This window comes from Seriola aureovittata, chromosome 18, assembly GCF_021018895.1.
Source record: "Seriola aureovittata isolate HTS-2021-v1 ecotype China chromosome 18, ASM2101889v1, whole genome shotgun sequence".
NCBI classification, from domain to species: domain Eukaryota; kingdom Metazoa; phylum Chordata; class Actinopteri; order Carangiformes; family Carangidae; genus Seriola; species Seriola aureovittata.
In genome coordinates this window covers 23,007,514-23,027,227 of record NC_079381.1, presented here as the reverse complement: position 1 = coordinate 23,027,227, position 19,714 = coordinate 23,007,514, and the positions used below count along the sequence as shown (strand labels likewise).

Here is a 19,714-nt window from a genome sequence, read left to right as displayed (position 1 = left end):
GAGATCGATTAAAGAAACAGACCTGATGAAAAGAAGAGACGAACTCACTGATCTAGTCAAGTAGTTCAGCTTTCACACTCTTAACCTCAGACACACCGTCTATTTCTCACACACACACACACACACACACACACACACACACACACACCTGTGAACCAGTGACCTGTTTTCTCTAACGTCCTCGTCGCCTCCTGGTCGTTCACAGCTGAGCAGAGACACGTGAGAGGATCCGTTACTGAAGCACCGAGCTTCAGTTCAGGTCCAGGTACTTTTACTGCACCGGAGTACTTTCCCCTTTGTATTTGTACTTCACTACATTTATCTAACACGTTTAAATGTTTTGAAACGTCAAATTTAATATTTTATAAAACAAAACAACAGATTTTTTCTTCTTTGCTCTCGTCTGACGACCCCTCAGATTTCTCCGGTGACCCTCTGGAGGGGCCCGACCCCTAGGTTGGGAACCACTGGACTAAACTATCTAAGTGTATATGAAGTAGTTAAAACCAGATCATGTACTTTAGTAAAAGTACTAGTACCATGGTGTAGAAATACTCCATCCACAAGCATTTAAAATCCTACTAAAGTAAAAGTACAGAAGCATCACCAACAAAATATAGTCACAGTATCAAAGTAAAAGTACTTCCTGTAGTTGAAGTGTCACAGTAAAAGTACTTCCTGTAGTTACAGTATCACAGTAAAAGCACTTCCTGTAGTTACAGTATCACAGTAAAAGCACAGTGCAGTAAACTGTGACTGATTTCTGATCAGATCAGAAATCAGCAACCGTCAGATGTTCTGATACATAAATTAGTTTTAATATTTATTGAACTCTGGTTTTTGCTTTATTTTAAATATTGTCTGATTTTCTTCTTTGGGCCTCGAGCAGCTGATTTGAATGAAATGAAAGAAGGAAGTTTGTTAAATTTAGACAGTAACTGTGTCTTTGGTGGAAATGAAAACTTCTCATCAGTCTGACAGAGTTTTCTTTAAAGTTTAATAATAATTTCCTCTGAAATGTAGTGATATGAAATAACATGGAAATATTCAGGTAAAATACTAGAACCTGAAAACAGAACTTCAGCACAGTTCTGCTGCGTTTTTTTAAACAACAGATCCTTTCACGATCGAGGCCTGCTTCCCGTGTGTGTGTGTGTGTGTGTGTGTGTGTGTGTGTGTGTGTGTGTGTGTGTGTGTGTGTGTGTGTGTGTGTGTGTGTGTGTGTGTGTGTGTGTGTGTGTGTGTGTGTGTGTGTGTGTGTGTGTGATGTGTGAATCACAGGCGTTTCCTTCACCTCTTCCTAACAGCCTCATTAACCTCTAAATACCAGTTTAACATCAAAAGCCGTGTCGGCGCTCACGCCTCCGTCTCCTCTCTCACTTCCACTCTCATGTTGACACACTTCATATAACATGTTCACATTTTCTGCTGAAGAAGATATTTATTTTTCAAGTTAAAGACAGGTTGAACTTTATGAATCCGCAGTCCTACATGTGTGTGTCGTTTCTATAAATGTAGTGAGAGGTAAAAAGACTCATTTCATGTTTCTGCATCACCATTGACACGTCTCTGTTTTTGACACCGTATGTGTGAAGCAAAAGTTTGTTGTGAGGGAGCAGGAGACACGAGAGCAGCGACGTCCTGCTCCGAGGAGACCGAGAGTCTGTGAGAACACGGAGGACGTCGTCTGTCTCCATGTGAATTCATTTCACTGTGGACGGAGGAATTACAGCTTCTGTTTCCCCCGAGGAAACGTCCTCGGTATAAAAATGTGGCCCTTCTTTTCTTTATTTAACATTCTGCACAGCTGCTCTTCTTCTTCTTCTTCTTCTTCTTCGTCTTCTTTTCCCTCTGAAATGTGTTTGTTGTTACAGGTTCACGGTGTAGAAACATCATTTCCAGGAGACACGGTTGCATAAACTAAAACTAATATAAAAAAATCAAATGACTCAAATTGATTTTTGAGCTGAATCAAAATTAACATGGAAATAATTAAAAATACAAAAGAATATGAAATCTGTTGCAGTCAGTCACATCACGTCTCTTTGTTCCTGTCCCGCACTGACTGAGGACGTCCCCGTCATAGAGTGACGCCTCACACTGACAGTAAAGGTCCTGGATGTTCTCCGGTATAAAACCCTCAGGTGTGTTTCAGCCTCACAGATTTTTTTTTTGGGGGAGAAATTTAAATTTCACAGTCTTAAAAACATCCCTCCGTCCCTCTCGTCTCGTCTCCCCCCAGCTTGATGAGGGGGGAGTCGCAGCGCCTGCTCGTCCACCAGGACCAGTCCCGCTGGCCCCCATCAAAGCCCCGGGAGCCTTTGATGAGGTTGATAGGGATCAATGGGACAGGGGAAGAGGCCTTAACTGACTGTGTTACAGACGGGGCGGGCAACTGCTGGAGACTGCCGGCAATGGATCAATGATTATTGGGCGTCATCAGCGCCTTGATCTGCATAGAGGAATCCATTTTATTTTAAAGAAGGTAAAGTATTAAACTGGCAGAGGTGTGTTTTAGTGTTTAAATGTGTTTTCTTGTTGTTTTAACTTTATTTTGAAGTTTACTATTCCGGCTTTTATTCATGCTTCACCTCGTTATCGAGGAATGTAAATTATTCAAATCTGCTTTAGACAAAAATCAGATAAGCGGGAAAAAAGATTTAAAATGATGTCAATTAGATGAATAATGAAACTGAACCATGTTGTGTATTGGGTTTTGATATATCTTATTCCTCTGAGCCACACTACTCCTGCTGCGCCGAAACCAAATGTGGATGAATCCGCCGCTGAAAATAGTCCCCAACAAATGCAACATTTCCTCCTGTTTGTTTGATGAAAACACAGTGAAGATATGTTTTAGTTACTGGGACTGTTTGTTAAAATGAACCTGTATATTATTTGATAATGATGTGTTCAGGGACCGTGGGCTGAGAGTTCAGTCAAGTCCTGAGGTGTCGAGAGACAGAAAACAAAACAAGATACTGAGCACCAGGTCCCGTTGTGTTGGGACATGTGTCTCCCTCTGGTCTCCTGTCAGTGCCTGGGGGGTGGGGGGGGTGGGGGGGGTGAGGGGGGGGTGGGAGGGGGGGGGGGGGGGGAGGTGTGTTTGTGTCCATAACAGAGCAGCAAACAGGCCCATTAGAGATGAAAGAGTCTGAATGGAGCCAATCAAAGACGAAGGCAGCAGGAGACCGTTACCCCACAGACAGCAGCAGCCTGGGACTGGGGCCGAGGAGGATGAATGACCCCCCCCCCCCCCCCCCCCCAATCATGGATAAGGAGCATTTACACACACACACACACACACACACACACACATCAGGATTACGATCTGTGTGTCCACATGTATGTCTTATGTGCAGAAGAAGAACAGATGTAAACAAACCTCGGAGCTGATGTGACGTTTGGCAAATAAACAGCAGATTTAAAGAGTCAATAACGTACAAATAAAAAATAACAATCTCAACTTTATAAACTGCATTAATCCATGTGAATGCTTTGAGTTTTTTTCAATCTAATTCTGTCTGTGTTGTTCAAAGAACTTCACATTTACATTTGTAAAAGCCAGTTCAGGTGCGTCTGGATAATCCACTCACCTCCCGCCGACCGTTCTCACTCTTTTATAATCTCAGTTCTTCGGTTTGTGGATTATTGGAAAAAGAATAAATTATAAACTGTCCATTTCTCAGCAACCATCTGTAAGAATAGTTTATATCACACTATGATGCAGGAATATGAAGCTAATGTTAACAGCTCTAACTCTAACTAATATAGTAAAGTTACAATTGTTGTTTACTGAAGAAATTCCAGATTAAACTTCTGCTCCTCTTCTTCCACAGGCAGCTATTTTACTTTATTTATTTGACAGCTTTAGTTAATACAAAAAATAATCAACAAATACATTCTGATTTGTTATTATAGATATAGATTATAGAGCTTATATATATCAAAGTGTCCAGGGTGAAGTTTTAATGAAAGAAAATTATAATCCAATAAAAATAATATATAATATTCTGAAATCAGTCCTTTTATGTTTAGTACTTTAATTGTATTTTGATGCTGATATTTATGTGCTTTTACTTCAGTTTTGGAGGCAGGAGTATTTCTACACTGTGGTACTTTTACTTCAGTGTAAAGTCTGAGTTCTTCCTCCATCGCTGGAGAGAAGTAAAAGACTTTTAAGTTGAAAATACAGTCGATTATTTTCACTGTAAACCGAAGTGAAAGAGACACGAGAGGAGAAACTGTTAATCCAACACATGACAAGAAGAAGAGTTAACAACACGGGTTAATCAGGAGTCAGAGGAACACACAACAACACACAACAACACAACAACACAACAAAACACACAACAACACACAACAACACACAACAACACAACAACAACACACACACAGTAACACACAGTAACACACTGACAGTGAGTTGATTGGTACAGTTAAAAGTTCAAAGAGCTCCTGATCATTTGTTTTCTCTCCATCAATGTGTGTGTGTGTGTGTGTGTGTGTGTGTGTGTGTGTGTGTGTGTGTGTGTGTGTGTGTATCAGTGTGTCGACCCGCTCCACCTCGTCTTCTCCCTCCTGATCTGTGTGGTGCGGGACGACGAGGACTCTTTGAAGTGAGGACACGGGGGCAGACGAGAGGAGACAGGACGAAGACTCGGAGACAGTCTGATACCACAGTAACTGTCAGGTATCAGGAGCTCGTCCCTCTAAAGTACTTTATACTGATAATACTTGAGTATTTGACAAATGTTTTATCAGTACTTCTCTGAATACTTCTACAGCTGCAAAATATCACAATATTACTATAAAGCTGTGGTACAGGAAGTATTCAGAGAAGTAAAAGTAGCAGCATAACAATGTGAAAATCTCTAAATACAAGTAAAAGTATAATAATCAAAATACACTTAAAATAGCAAAATAAAAAGTACTTGTGATGTATATAGACTATAGTTTACTATATCAATAGATTATAATTATTTATGAATTCTATTAATGTGTAAATAGCATTTTACTGCTGTTGTGGAGTAGAAATATAAAGTAGCTTGAAATTAAAATACTCAAATAAACCACAGTTCTCCAGTAAAGCTGCTTCCTTTTCACCACTGCAAATAAATTTAAATAAAGTTACTGAGTAAAAGTACTCAGTTACTTCACATCACTGCAAATAAACTTCATAAATGTACCAACAGTTGTTTCTAAAAATACATAACATACATAACATGTAAGTATGGACATTTCACTTTCCAACATAAAGATAAATCCAACAAAATATGACAAGATGGCTGTAAACCAGAGGTGGAGGACGTACTCAGATACTTTACTGTAGTAAAAGCACAAAAACCACAAAGTAAAAATACTGTATTATAAGTAAAAGTACAAAGGTATGCTCTGTAAATACTCAGAGTATGAAAAGTAGAAGTATTTAATTATTTATCCTGATATAATTATAGTTAATGTAGTATCATTTCACAAGTATAAACATGTATAAAATGTAAATATTAGAGTTAATAAGTCAGATCTGTAAAACTGGTTCTGTGAGCAGGACTTTCCCGGGCACGGTCTACACGTCATAAAGGAGATATGAAGCGGTTTATGGCGGCGTCCTCTGATGTCTCGTGTTGGGTGTGTTGCTATCAAAGCACCGCGCTCCTTTGAAGTGTCCCGGGATCCATAATGAGCTGTTAGCACCGCGGCTCTCTCTCTCTCTCTCTCTCTCTCTCTCTCTCTCTCTCTCTCTCTCTCTCTCTCTCTCTCTCTCTCTCTCTCTCTCTCTCTCTCTCTCTCTCTCTCTCCTGTCCCCGCTCAGACTACGCGTCTGGGGGGCGCGGAGATGAGCCCGGATCCGCGCACCGCGCACGGCCCCGCGCACTCTCATTATCTTATCAATGGAGCCGTTTCGTGATTGACCCGATTAATCCTTTAAGGCCTCAACGACTTTGACCCTGCACGAACCATTTGCACACAAATCAGCGCCTGCGTCCTCCTCAGTCCCGGGTCCATCAGGACGCAGCTGATGTTATGAGCCACTTCACAGGTGGGATCATCCTCCTCAGGTCGTTATCAGCTGCTTCACCTGATCCCCAAATCCCCTGTTTAGCATTGAAAGGAGGCCCCGGCTAAAGATGATTTCAGGCGCCACAGATGTTGATGATGATGATGATGATGATGGGTGGGAGTCACCTGGAAGTATAACGAGGTATTTTTTACTCAAGTACTTCACTAAAGTACCGTTTACATGTACTTATTTTTTACTGGACTGTTTTAATGTTACAAATAAATCAACAATGCACATTAATAAGCCACATAATTAATAATAAGTGAATTTTCTACCAGTATAAAGGAGTTTCACTGTATTTACTGAGGACAACTTGCAACCTTTAATAATAGCAATGATAAACTTTATTTATGAAACACTTTTCATACAAGAGGTTTAGCTCAATTTACAATAAAAAAAAAAGTCTAGTTTATATGTGAAGTACATTTGTGTTTTAATTGAGTATTTTAGTTTTGAGTTACTCAACTAAATTTCAGAGGGAAATATTACTTTTTTCTGCACTACATTTATCTGAGAGCTGCAGACACTTAATAATCACTTAATAATGATTTTAAAAACATTTAATGAGAATATAAAATATAAAACATTATCACAGGCGACAGCGAAATAACCCAACAGTATTTAAAATGGGTAAACGTGGTTAAATCATTGCCAGCTGCTACATTAAAATGCTGCTAACATTATGTTATATCAGTAATAATAATTGTAGTATAATATCATAATCTAACACGGACACAAACCATTCTGACATCACATGGAGTATTTAAATTGTGGTATTGCTACTTTTACCTGTTTTATTTTTTAATTCCACCAGTGTTCATTTGGATGATCAGATGATCGGTCAAGTCATATTTTAAGTTCTTCAAATGTATTTTCTGGTGTTGATTTCTGAGTTTACAATGTCTTAATTACCTCGTGATACAGTCTGCAACTTCTACAAAAAGTATTTAAACATTAATCCAATAATAATAGAACAGAAAATTGGTTGTTTGTCTAAAATTCATTAGAGGATCGATTCTAAATGTAAATCTTGACAGTCCATTAATTACAACAGAGATCACACAACCTTAAAACCCATCATAGTTTAAGATCAGCTGACGTCACATCAGTGACTGTCTTTAATCTGCAGATCATCCCGGATCAGTGTGTTGTCGTTGTATTAAGCCACTCACTGCTCATTAACTTTGGCTGATGGAAGTTTGACTGTAATTTTGCAGTAATTGTAGCTTTAATGAAAGTATATGATGAGCAGATAAACTCTCACAGAATAACTGATTAGTGATTGTTTGGAAAAGAAACAGACTCATGGCTGCAACTGATGTTTATTTTCTTTCCATTCATCTGCAGGAAATGGTGAAAAATGTTTCCTAAAGTCAGAGGAGATGTCTTCAGGTAACAGGTGACAAGATTTACAGTTTGCTCTTTAAAAGTTCAGAAAATTGTGAAAAATGCCTTTTAGAATTTTTCCTCAGAAAAGCAAAACCCAAATATTTTTGATGTAATATCGTAGAAAAAAAAAGAAAAGCTGCAAGGAAACAAAAACAAATCTTTAGTGATGATCACTCCACGTCTTATTATAGAGCAGATAAAGGTTGTAAAATAATATTATCAAAAGACAAATACAGCAGAGAATGTGTTTACACGTGAGGCGACTTTATTATAAGTCATTTTTGTGCATCTACATTTTCCTGTAAATCACTGAAAATATGAATCATTTACACTTTCAACTGGTTTTCTCCTTAAAATATATAAATGAAGTTATGTTATTATAAACTAACCAACAATCAATACATCTCATATGAAGTCTAATTGTTGACAAACCCTGCAAATTAATACACTCAATATCTGTTTATATCTGTTAACAACTACATTATAGTGAGTTTAAAAAGCGTATATCTGCTAAATATGGAGGTTAAAGTAAATTATTGTCCAAATACTGTATTTTAAAAGCTTGTGTATAAAATATTATTTGTAAAGTAGCTAAAACTGTTTGATAAAAGTGCGATATCTTCACTGTGAAATCTGACAAGTTGATCTTACCTTAAATAAAAGTCTAGGAAACAGATTGCCTTGAAAATATAACTATCGGTCTTAAGTTAACTTGGGTTTATATCCCCGTGTTACATTTACTTCAAATTTAGTTCTGTTTACTTAATTTTAGTTGCTCCAACTTAAAAATAGCAGCTAAAATTAACTTGATCTTTATACGTGCAGAGAAGCAGAAGCATAAAGTAGAAAGTAAATGTACTGAGTTCCTTCCATCTTATAAAACACAGATTATACATCATTGTAGAGTATTGTATGTTTTATTTTTAATGTAATATCCTGTTTTAAAAAGGTCAGATAAATGTTGTGGAGTGGAAATATGAAGTTGCATGAACATAAAATACTCATGTGAAGTACAAGTACCTCAGTGGTCACATGTATTTACAGTGTGGATGTGGGTGTAGAGGAGGTGCAGACAGTTTGGGGGTGAGGTGTGTCTATTATCTGTTTTTGGAGGCAGGAAGGAGCAGAGGTGGTGGAGGGGTTATGTGTAGGGGGGGGGGGGGGGGTCTTCCCAGACTTACTGGAGCCATGTTGTAACAGCCTCATTGAGACTGAATGAGACGTCTTAATTACTCCAGTTGTGAAAACTGAAGGAGGGGAGGGCGGGAGGGAAGCCAGGATGTGTGCTTTGATCTCTGGGGCTGAGGGTTTGAGCTGAGGTGGGACGCCCCCCTATAAATACAGACGGGCCGTGAGGAGGAGGCAGTAGAAGCTCTCCCTCCACCCGGACCGACCGCCCGAGACACTCCCTCCCTGGATCTACTCTTTTCTGGCTTCTCTCAGGAGAGAGCTCCAGCACTTTGCCGCCATGAGAGGACACTTCTCCATCGAGTGGATGGCCCAGAGCAGCCAGGTCCAGCCCGCAGGACCTCAGGCCGGACCGGCCTCAGCCGGACCCGCAGCCTGCGGGACGCATGCGGAGAGTCTGCCCGGGTTTTACTGCAGGCAGAGATCAGAGAATTTACCTGAGCAGCAGGAAGAGAGCCGGAGTCAGAGTCTGGATTCATACAGCCCGAGCTCTCTGCAGCACCAGACGTCTCACAACCATCCAGGTGAGTTCACTCCTCTACATCTGCTCCATCATGAGTCCTCAGCAGGTCTCTCTCACGTTAATGATAATAATGCAACATAAAGAGTGAAACATCATCAGAGCGTCAGCTGTAAGATTCCTTACCTAAATAATAAACCCTCCTCACCCTCAGTCTCACATTATTCCTCTGAGTCTTTGCTACTGAAAGTGAATTTATAGCAACATTACTCTGAGTAAACTGCTGTAAAGTTTCCTGATAAAAGATACTTATTTGTTGTGAAGCAAAAATACTTTAATTTTGAAAAAATCCCTGAAAGAGGCGATTTTTTCTGCATTAAACACTTTTATTCACATTTCAGTTCTTTTAGTTGATGATACTTTTGCATGAACTTTTACTTGTAATGAAGTATTTTTTCTTCAGTAAAGTATCTGAGTACTTCCTCCACTTCTGGTTTACAGTCATCTTGTTGTATTTTGTTGCATCTATATTTATATTTTGTGGTTTTTAAGGTGAATTTAAAGCAGAATTACTGTTGGAAAATGATTTATAAGATATTTATTTGCAGTGGAGGAAAATAACAAAGTACATTTAATCTAGAATTTGTATTTAAGTACAATTTTGTGATATTATTGATTATTATTTATAAGCAGTTTACATATATAAATACTTAATAATTTGTTTATAGCACACTATAATGTAGCTGTAAACATTTTGAATTCTTTATTAATTTGCAGTATTTGTAAACAATTGATCCTATAAAGACATATTTACTATTATTAAAGCTGTTTTACAATAATGTCATTCATTATCTGTTTATACAGCAGCCTGAGGAGTTTCAGTTATAATGTGCTAATTAAAACCATTAATAAAATGTTTATAAATAATCATTGATGATACAGCTTGTATGTAGAACATTAACTTGTAAAGTAACAACATGTAGTTGAGTTAAAAGTACTTCAGCTGAACTGTTTATTACTTGTTTATTAGTGAGAAGTTTGTGGGAGTTTGATGTAAAAACATTGTTCAGGATGTAAATAAATTAAATGAATTTCCTGTCTCCAGTGTCAGAGGCCGGTTTCAGCAGCGGGACAGAGGAGGAGACGTCCGGCTACGAGAGCGAAGGGGGTCGTTCCCTCTCCCCCGCCGCCTCCCCTGACTGCGCCCCCGCCTCACCGCCGTCCCCTCCCTCGGGCAGGAGACCCCGTACGGCCTTCACGGCGGAGCAGATCAGCAGCCTGGAGCGGGTGTTCAAGAGGAACGCTTACCTGGGAACACAGGACAAGGCGGAGCTCTGCAAGAAGCTCAACCTGTCTGATAAACAGGTAACAAGCCTCAGTGTTTTCAGTCTGTCAATACATATCAACATCAATACCACTGAGGTCACTGAGGTCATGACCTCTGAATCTTTTATTTTTTACAGTTTAAAACCTTCACTAGTTTTCTTATGAGACTCTGATTATCTGAAGAGCTGTTTGTGGACTCAAGATTTCAGTGTCTGATTTTGATTGAATTTATTTATGTATTTTGATTGAACATGCTTCCCAGCAATATGATGTGACCTCAGTATTTGTGATGTTCTCTAACAGTGAGAAATATGAATAATTCTCTGGTGAAAACGTTTCCTCATGAACATTTCTTCTTCTCTCCGGCTCAGATCAGGAACTGGTTTCAGAACCGGCGGATGAAGCTGAAGCGGACCGTGCAGGACGCCCTGGCTCACGCCTGCCAGGCAAACGTCGCCTCTCAGTTCATGCATTATCCCGAGCTGCAGGCCTACAGGCCGGGACCCTACCCCAGATACCACTCAGCGGGGGCATCGGGGGCGGCGGCGGTGGCACAGGAGTCCCCGGCTGCCGCCTCCTACGTCCACCCGCACAGTCTCCAGTACAGCTCCCCTCTGCCCAGCGTCTCCACTCTGGACCCCTTCTACCAGTACAGCGGCCTCCCGGGCGTCATGCTGCCCTCGGCCACAACTCAGCTCATGGGCTCCTACCCGACTTACCCTCAGTATTACTAACGAAGAAGAAGCCGCTGTAAAATCTTCACTGTGATATTTTGTCAAACAAAATAAGATTGTTCTGGTTTTATTGTTTGAACAGAAGACGTTCTCATCTTATCCTAATAGGATCAACATGTTTAGAAGAAACATGCTGCGAAGGTTAAATCTGAATCCCGAGTCAAACAGGGGGCTGTGCAATATTGTGGTTTGTGTGTGTATCTCTGCTTGTGACTGATGTACAGTTTGGATTTATTTAAATTTGAATCTATGAAGTGTTTTATTAGATTTTTGTTCTTATGTCACTGTGAAACCAGATTGTTAAAATAAAACTGTTGCTAAGATTTTACAGGTCGTCTGATGTGTTTTCATAAAGGTAGAGGTGGAAAGTAACTAAATACTATCTATCTATCTATCTATCTATCTATCTATCTATCTATCTATCTATCTATCTATCTATCTATCTATCTATCTATCTATCTATCTATCTTTTATATTTGTAAAACTGACAAGAAAAAACAAAAACCTCGACCCTCAGATGAACTCACTTCTCCAGTGTTTCTGAATGTGTGTGTTTGTGCAGTCCAGCTCCAGATGATCTTTATTTCTGGGAAAACAAAAGTACAAACTGTTTTATTTTCATGTTGCACAATCATATTTTCAACTGTGTGTTTTTCCTCAAACAGAAGCTCAGCTCCCACTGAGGACGCTGAGCTCATGTTCCTGCGAATATTCCAGGAAAATTTAGTGGGTTTAACGTGTTTGTTGTGGGTTTGTTGGGTAGTTAGTTAATTTACCGACTTAAACATCACAATACAAATATATAAAGTAACTAAACATGATCAGATATTTTTATGTTTGTTTTATGTTTATATTGTAACCATGGTTTCATCTCTAAACTGACAGGAGCTGCTGTAACATGAAAACACACCTGAGCTGCAAACAGAACTACACTGCCACCTGTAGGCGGAGCTGGGTAATGCAGGCAGGTACGTACTGGTACCTATTAAAGCCAATAATGGAAGATGTATTCACATATTTTACTTCAGTTGAAGTAACAAAACTACACTGTAAAAATACACAATTAGTTTAAAGTTCTGTATTCAAAATGTGAATGAAGTATTAGCAACAAAATGTGATCAAAGTATCACAAGTTAAAGTTTGTGTTATGCAGAATGTCTCCCTTCAGTTATTTAATCATTATCATATATTTCATAATATATCAATTATTATTATTACTGATTATTATCATTCATCAACATGTAATCAGAATTTTAATTGACTTAACGCACTGACGGGAACTTTAATGTATAAAGATCAGATTTTAAAAACTGATGTTTAAATCTTAATCTGTAAAATAACTCAAGTACAAGTACATAAAAATTGTACTTAAGTAGAGTGAATATACTATCATATATATTATCATGTTTCCTGTTGCCCCTAATTTAATAATTAGAGCGACAGTTTATGATGTGTAATGCATTTGTTTTGTGACAGGTGTGTTATCATTTAGGTCAGTGGTTTGTTTAAAGCTCAACAGATCACGTACAGTGAGATAAACGTGTGTGTGAGTCAGTCACGTGCAGATGTAATTACACTGTCAAAGCAAATACTGTTATTTTAAAGTCTGATTTCTGAGTGTTCAAATAATCTAAAGGCAGACAACGTGAGAAATATCACGTTCTTCTTCTTACCAATCAAAATAAAACAAGAGTCTTTCTGAGTTTATTGTCGCTCTTGTAATTGTGAGTTTCAGACGGTGAGAGCATCATCAGTCTCTTCATACAGAGATACGACCACGATGTCCTTGAAGAAATGACAATAAGGAATCACACTGTGTCTTCATACATCACAGCATATTGACTAGTTTGTTTCCATGGTGATATGTTTGGTGCAAGTGAAGCAACTGTCTGAAGATCAGTTCACAAAGTCTGCAGGAGCATCTCTGACCTGAGGAGTGTTTACTATGAATATGGACGCTTTCCATCTACATACATTTTTGCTTTGAAAACATTTATTCTGTGTAAAATGAGTGACTGGATCGAGGCGTTGATAAAAATGTAGTAAGTGGTAATTACAGTATTCTCACTCATGAATTTCCAGATGATGAAACATTAATTTATTTACATATCGTATTGTTCGTCACATGGCTGGTGATCACAGCTGTGTCATTAATGTGACCCGTGCTCTCATCTCATCCTCTTCCTGCAGAAACTTCACTACAGCCGACGTGGACGGTCCAAACTCACTGCAGGTTCTTTTCCTCTGGAAGAAGAGGAAGTAAAAATAAACTCATGTGTTCCTTTGAATAAAAGAAGCTTTAAGATTGACACAGATGTGGAAACATACATACATTAAGAAAACATACTCCCATGTCCTAGATCTATTCATCTGCCTGCAAAATCATTGGAGGCCAGTCACACAAGCAATAACCAGTGGTGGAAAGTAACTAAGTATATTTACTCATATTTTTAAGGTACTTTTACTTTACTTGAATATTTCCATTTAATCCTTCTTCATACTTCTGCAGTTTTAAAGGTAAAGATTATGGTAAATATGGTAAATATTAAGTATTTTTTACTGCACTACATTTATCTGAAAGATTTTGTTGTCGGTTGCTTTCCAAAGAGATTTAAAAAAGATTTACATATAATACAATAACATTTTATAATATACATGTATAACAAAATAAGATATTCTAATTCATAATATAATAAGATTTCAAATACAAAACATGCATTCATCCTATAGAATATGATGGATTATAATAAGTTTATAGGTTATAGGTCTACCCAGTGATATAAAGTGAGATGTGAGATGCTACTTACATAAAAAAAAATTATATAACGATTACTTTTATTTTTTAATACCTTTTTGCTGATAACACTTTTACAGGTTAACCAAAGTGAAATTTTGCGTGTAGGACCTTTACTTACTTACCTATATCGTAATATTATTTTATTAATATGAATATATAATATTATATTCCTCCAATAAGTAATTCACAAAACTGTTTTGTACATATTAAAACGTGACCCGGGAAAATTTCCAGATTGTTTGGCGAAAAACAATTCGTGTCGACATCCTGCACCAGCTGAAGCCAAACAATAAATAAAAACATAAAAACATAATTTTATATAACATATTATGTCAGACAAACAAGGAGAATTTCACAACCGATGGGAGAAGGTAAAAAAAAAAAAGCTTGACAAGAAGTACGCAAACGGAACCTCAACCTCGACCAATGGCTGAGGAGGGGTATTACATGTGGGCGTGATTGACAAACTCGACGGACCAATGGGAGAGCCGTACTCGCGAGAGTGGCAGGTGGTCGGACCAATCGCGGCGCTCCCCGGAGGGCACCCGCGGTGGAGCGTGGAGGGGGGCGCGCGCTGGCTGAGTGCGCGCAGAAAGCAGCTACGCAGGAGAGAGGGGCAGAAGCCGAATGGTGGAGCTGAAGATGGCGGATGGCGACAGCGGGAGTGAGCGCGGTGGTAGCAGCGGGGGAGGAGGCGGAGGCGGCTTCCAGCACTTCCAGCGGGACCAGGAGACCCAGGAGCTGGCGTCCAAGCGCCTTGACATCCAGAACAAGCGCTTCTATCTGGACGTCAAGCAGAACAGCAAGGGCAGGTTCATCAAAATCGCCGAGGTAGGGGCCGGGGGCTCCAAAAGTCGCTTGACCCTCTCCCTGTCAGTGGCGGCGGAGTTCCGTGACTACCTCGGGGATTTCATCGAGCACTACGCCCAGCTGGGGCCTAGCAGTCCGGAGCAGATAGCCCAGGCTTCTGTGGGGGAGGACGGCGGGCCCAGGCGAGCGCTCAAGAGCGAGTTTCTCGTCCGGGAAAACCGCAAGTACTACCTGGACTTGAAGGAGAACCAGCGGGGGAGGTTCCTGCGGATCCGGCAGACCGTAAACCGTGGACCGGGCTTCGGAGTCGGGGGCCCTGTGGGCGGCATGCTGGCCGGCCAGACCATAGCCCTTCCGGCCCAGGGGTTAATAGAGTTTAGAGACGCCCTTGCTAAGCTCATAGATGATTACGGGGGAGACGACGAGGAGCTGACCGGGGGCACCGCCGCCGGGGGCTACGGGGAGCTCCCCGAGGGCACCTCCATCATGGTGGACTCCAAACGGTTCTTTTTCGACGTCGGGTCCAACAAATACGGAGTGTTCCTGCGCGTGAGCGAGGTGAAGCCCAGCTACAGGAACTCTATCACCATCCCGTTCAAAGCCTGGAGCAAATTCGGAGGAGCTTTCTGCCGATACGCCGAGGAGATGAAGGAGATCCAGGAGAGGCAGCGGGATAAGATGTACGAGAGGAGGGATGAGTCCGAGGGAGACGACGTGGATGACGACTGAGAAAACTAAAGTCAAACAGCTGTTAGTCCAGTTACACGACAGATCTGCAATATAGGGGTATTTTGCAAAAAAAAAAGAGAAAAAAAAAAGATAAAGTGCATGACAAATCGTGCTGTAATAGCCTACTAAAGTATCGTGGCGTTAAAAAAAAAAAGTACATGTGCAGGGAATTATTGGTGTATTATCCTAAAGTTTGTAGGGTTGAGGGTTGGAGTGGTTGTGTGAATCTGAAAGTGGAAAAAAAAAAAAAAGTGGACTAAATGTGTAAATGAGATATATCTCATTGGCTGAAAAAAAAAAAGAAGTGTGCTTTATTGTAAAAACGACAAAAAAAAAAAAGAAGTAAAAAGGAAAGGAAAGAGAGAACCTACTAAAACCAGCAAATTGGTTTTTATAACTAGAAAATGAAGCCAATGAATGCTTTCCTATCTGCAACATAGTTTATATTTAAAGAGTGAGGAGTCAACCTGTTTAAGATGTTTTCCTTGCTCACTCTTAAGGAGAGAAGAGAGCGAGCATCCATTGTACTTCCTGTTCCGGTCCAGGTCTCTCCCTCAGTGGGCAGTTTTTGTGGGAATTTTCTTTGCAAGTCAGTCAGATGAACCCGAGAGGAATGTCTAGAGAGAGCTGCTGTCGCTCTGTGGATGCTTTGCGTTAGATGTGTCAGCAGATGAGGAGCCGTCAAACAACACGGAGCCCAGCAGCAGCAGAAGGCCGTTAGTTAAAAAGACTACCCAAAAAAAAAAATGTTAGTGGAAGTTACTGAGAGGATTATCTGTAAGCCCAAACAACAAGGGTCTCGCGGACTAAATTAAAGTTTTGACTCCAGTAGTCAATTACAGTGCGGATCAGCTGGGTTTTATGTTATACATACAATCTTTGCAATATTTTCAAAGCATAATTCAGATAGTTTGACGTATAAGATTCACATTCAGCGAGGACTGGCGGCTTGTTTCCTGACTCCAGAGCATCCCTGGTGTCTGAGAGCGGCCGCTCTCTGGAACGCCAACACACTGGGAGAGGACTTTGTCTTTTGTGGAAACGACGCACAGATAATATACATGAGACTTTTTAACGATGCTCATTTTTGCTCCCACGCGCCACGACAAGGGACCAGAAACCCGGCGAAGAGCGTCCGTGATCTTCTAGCTCAGCCGTGGCTGCAGAGCGTCAGCGGCTGGTTTTCGCCCATCAGCCTCTCTGTCGTGGTCAGAGCTGGACGGACGTCCGTCTCCACCAGCCGCAGGCCGCGCTCTGACATAACTGACAACATCTTCCAACACGTGAAGACCCTGGACAGAAACGCAGTGATGGATGTTTTCTTTTTGTTTTTGTTCATTTTTATTCTTGTTTTTTTTTTTTTTTTTCAAAAGAGAACTATATTGAAATGAGATTCTACTTATAGGAAAGATATTACCAAACAAACCAGCAAAAGATATTTTCAAATACTTATAAAGGAAAATGTATTGTGTATAAAAAAAAAAAAGAAGAATTTCAAGACTAAAAAATAAAAGAAAAGGTTAATTTCTTAAAACAAAGTTGTGACTCAAACCTCCAGATTATTTTTCATTTTGTTTTTCCTAGAGTGAAAGTATAACACTTCCTTAATTAAAACTACTTTAAATGCAATAACCAACGTTGTGACTGTATATTTTTAAATCTCTGTATTCATATGTGAATGTGTAACATGTTCCGCAGCCTGATTATTTTCATTATCGATTATTCTGATGATTATTTTCTCGATTAATTGATCACTATTGGCCTGTGAAGTGTCAAAATTGTGAAAAATAACAGACAAAAATTCAAGGTGACATCTTTAAATTGTATTATCCTCAAATTTTAATAATATGAAACAGAAAAGCAGCAAATCGTCGACACTTGAGAAGCAGGAACCAGAGAATATTGTTTTTACTTGTTTATAGCATCACCTTTTTTTTTTTTAAACATATTTTCTGTCTCTGAATCTAAATCTCTTCTAATTTCTTGCTGATGTTTTTTGTCCAAAGTTGCGTGACGAACAGAGAAAACCCGCACTGGGAAAATCCAGCAATGTCAAATCCAGACCAGGATTACTGTGCTTTCACTTAAGAGGTCAGTGTGAGGATTTAAAAAGACGCCACATGCAGAATCTAAGGCCTCAGCCACATTGAAATAAGTCCACGGCTGCAACTGACAATTATTTTCATTTTCAGTTACTTGTTTGGTGAATAATATGTCAGGAAGTGTTGGAAATGTTTATGGAAAGTTCTTAAAGCCAGAGATGACGTCATCAGAAGTCGAAGATTCAGTTTATTATTATTAATATCAGAGAAGATAAAGATCCTCACATTCGAGAGGCTGGAAACAGAATTTTTTGTCATTTCTCCTGTTAAAAAAAATTACTTAAACAATCGATTATTAAAAATTGTTGCCGATTAATTTTTGCTGTTTTTTTTAATGTTATTTTGAGACCAGATCTCAAAAGGAAGAAGCTCTTAATATGTGAGCGACGATCCTGTTGATCTGATCTGAGTTTTACTCATTCAGGATTTAAAAGGCGACAATAGATTAGAATTAGATCTTAAAATTAAAAGTCAATCAATGGATAACGTGACAAAAACATGCAAAAAAATGAACCTAAAGTATCAGAAGTGAAATGACTATTATTGTATTATTGGATGAATATTATTGATGTATGAAGTTAAATGTTGTAGCTGGTCGAGGTGGAGTTCAGCTGCTGCTGTTATCAGGCATCGTATTTTATAAACTAAAAGAGTTTTAAATCTGAAAGTAACTGAAACAAGTTGCCGACTGACAGAAAATCAATTGCTGACTTTTGATAATCGATCAATTGTTTCATAATCTGGTCTCCTGAAGAAAGTCGACTCTTAAGAAACTGTTGACCAAAGTTTAAAACCTTTTTATGGACTGATTTAATAACTGGCAGCTTCATTGACACTGAAAAATAGTCGTTAATTTGTACTGCAGTTAATTAACCAGCTAATCAGCTGATAGGAAGTAAATCCCCTCCTGCATTTTGATTATTGATTAATCATTTGCTCAAATGTCAAACTTTGGTTTTAATTTCTCAGATGTGACAATTTGCTGCCTCGAACTGCTTATTGACATTTTATAGACTCTTAATGATTAATTGATGAATTGATAAACTACCTGAAGGATTAATGGACAGCAGTTAGATGCAGGTTTCAGCGTCTGAAACGTGAGGATTTCCTGCTTTTCTTTGTCATGTACGATTATAAATTCATGGCTGGATTTCCCTTGTACAGGCCCCCCCCCCCCCCCCCCCCCCTGAAACCAATCAATACTCTAATTTACTAGTTGATGAACAGAAAACGAAGTGGGATGAATTCTGATAATTAATTTTTGGCTTCATTTTTAAGCAAAAACTGCTAAAGAATTCACTTCTACCTGCTTCCCTTTTCTACGACAGTAAAACTCGACATCTTTAGGTTTTTGGCTGCTCAGACAAAACGAGATAATAATATATAATTATGAGCATGTTTCACTATTTTATTTTAATAATTATTGCAGCTTTACAGTATTTCTATGATGTATTCTCTTGGTGTTTATCACTTCACTCAGAGAAAACGGAAGCAATCTGTTAAGAAACGAGCAGAATATGAAGTAAACGTGAGTGAACCTGGGGTGTTGTGGGTAAATTGAATGTCTAGATTAATCAGATCAAGATTAAGCAACAAAGAAAACGATGTGTAGCTGCGGCTCTGATGGGACGTGGATATCAGATGGTCGTTGTAGCAGGGATTGAGGAGCATATGCTTTACAGTTGCTCTCCTCCCACACACACACACACACACACACTCACACACACACTCACACACACACACACACACACACACACACTGTTTGGCGTGACGCAGCAGCTGTCCCTCAAGTTAATAAAGACTATGCAGGAAGCAGCTCGACACACAACGAGAGCTTGTTCTCGAACCCGCGTCAGAGAGAAATCTGAAGGACATGGCGTTTTAGTCGTGGTCCTCATCCCTCAGGTCGCTCATCAGACCAGGGTTTTGTGTGGAAACAACTTGTTTTCAGACTTCAGTGAGGAGCAGAGAAGTTAAAGTTGAGGAGGGGGGTTTGAAGAGACTCGAGGGTAATTTGACTCCCTCACCCCCCCCATGCTGATCTGTTCTCCTGTTGTTGAAGCCTGTTCTCTGGTTCTGTAAGTTTGGCAGCTGTTGGGCCGCCATGCGTCCGCTGTA

General features: G+C 39.6%; 2 protein-coding genes and 1 long non-coding RNA gene across 4 annotated transcripts; 2 read left to right on the top strand and 1 right to left on the bottom strand.

Moving 5' to 3' along the window:
- The first annotated feature begins 1,276 nt into the window (after positions 1-1,276).
- ved (ventrally expressed dharma/bozozok antagonist) lies at positions 1,277-11,470 on the top strand. Of its 2 annotated transcripts, XM_056403839.1 has the most exons (7): positions 1,277-2,144; positions 2,243-2,485; positions 4,549-4,693; positions 7,409-7,460; positions 8,894-9,162; positions 10,204-10,463; positions 10,796-11,470. In XM_056403839.1, the coding sequence occupies exons 4-7, from the start codon at positions 7,444-7,446 to the stop codon at positions 11,156-11,158; spliced, it is 909 nt and encodes a 302-aa protein (XP_056259814.1). In that variant the 5' UTR covers positions 1,277-2,144; positions 2,243-2,485; positions 4,549-4,693; positions 7,409-7,443; the 3' UTR covers positions 11,159-11,470. The 2 variants fall into 2 exon arrangements, with proteins under 2 accessions (XP_056259814.1, XP_056259815.1); XM_056403840.1 differs by having other exon boundaries at positions 1,277-2,485.
- Positions 11,471-13,233: 1,763 nt separating this feature from the next.
- LOC130186504 (uncharacterized) lies at positions 13,234-14,394 on the bottom strand. The gene is made up of 2 exons (XR_008830293.1): positions 14,078-14,394; positions 13,234-13,402 (listed from the first exon to the last, which is right to left on the bottom strand). It is a non-coding gene; the product is annotated as an uncharacterized LOC130186504 (long non-coding RNA).
- Positions 14,395-14,478: 84 nt separating this feature from the next.
- Positions 14,479-17,126, top strand: purbb (purine-rich element binding protein Bb). Its single transcript, XM_056403677.1, has one exon. The coding sequence runs from the start codon at positions 14,583-14,585 to the stop codon at positions 15,492-15,494; it is 912 nt and encodes a 303-aa protein (XP_056259652.1). The 5' UTR covers positions 14,479-14,582; the 3' UTR covers positions 15,495-17,126.
- The last annotated feature ends 2,588 nt before the right edge of the window (positions 17,127-19,714 follow it).

Coding starts and splice junctions, on each gene's coding strand:
- ved (XM_056403839.1), top strand. Junction 9,163..10,203: donor GACGTCTCACAACCATCCAG/GTGAGTTCACTC, acceptor TCCTGTCTCCAG/TGTCAGAGGCCGGTTTCAGC. Junction 10,464..10,795: donor TCAACCTGTCTGATAAACAG/GTAACAAGCCTC, acceptor TCTCCGGCTCAG/ATCAGGAACTGGTTTCAGAA.
- purbb (XM_056403677.1), top strand. CDS start 14,583: ATGGTGGAGCTGAAGATGGCGGATGGCGACAGCGGGAGTGAGCGCGGT.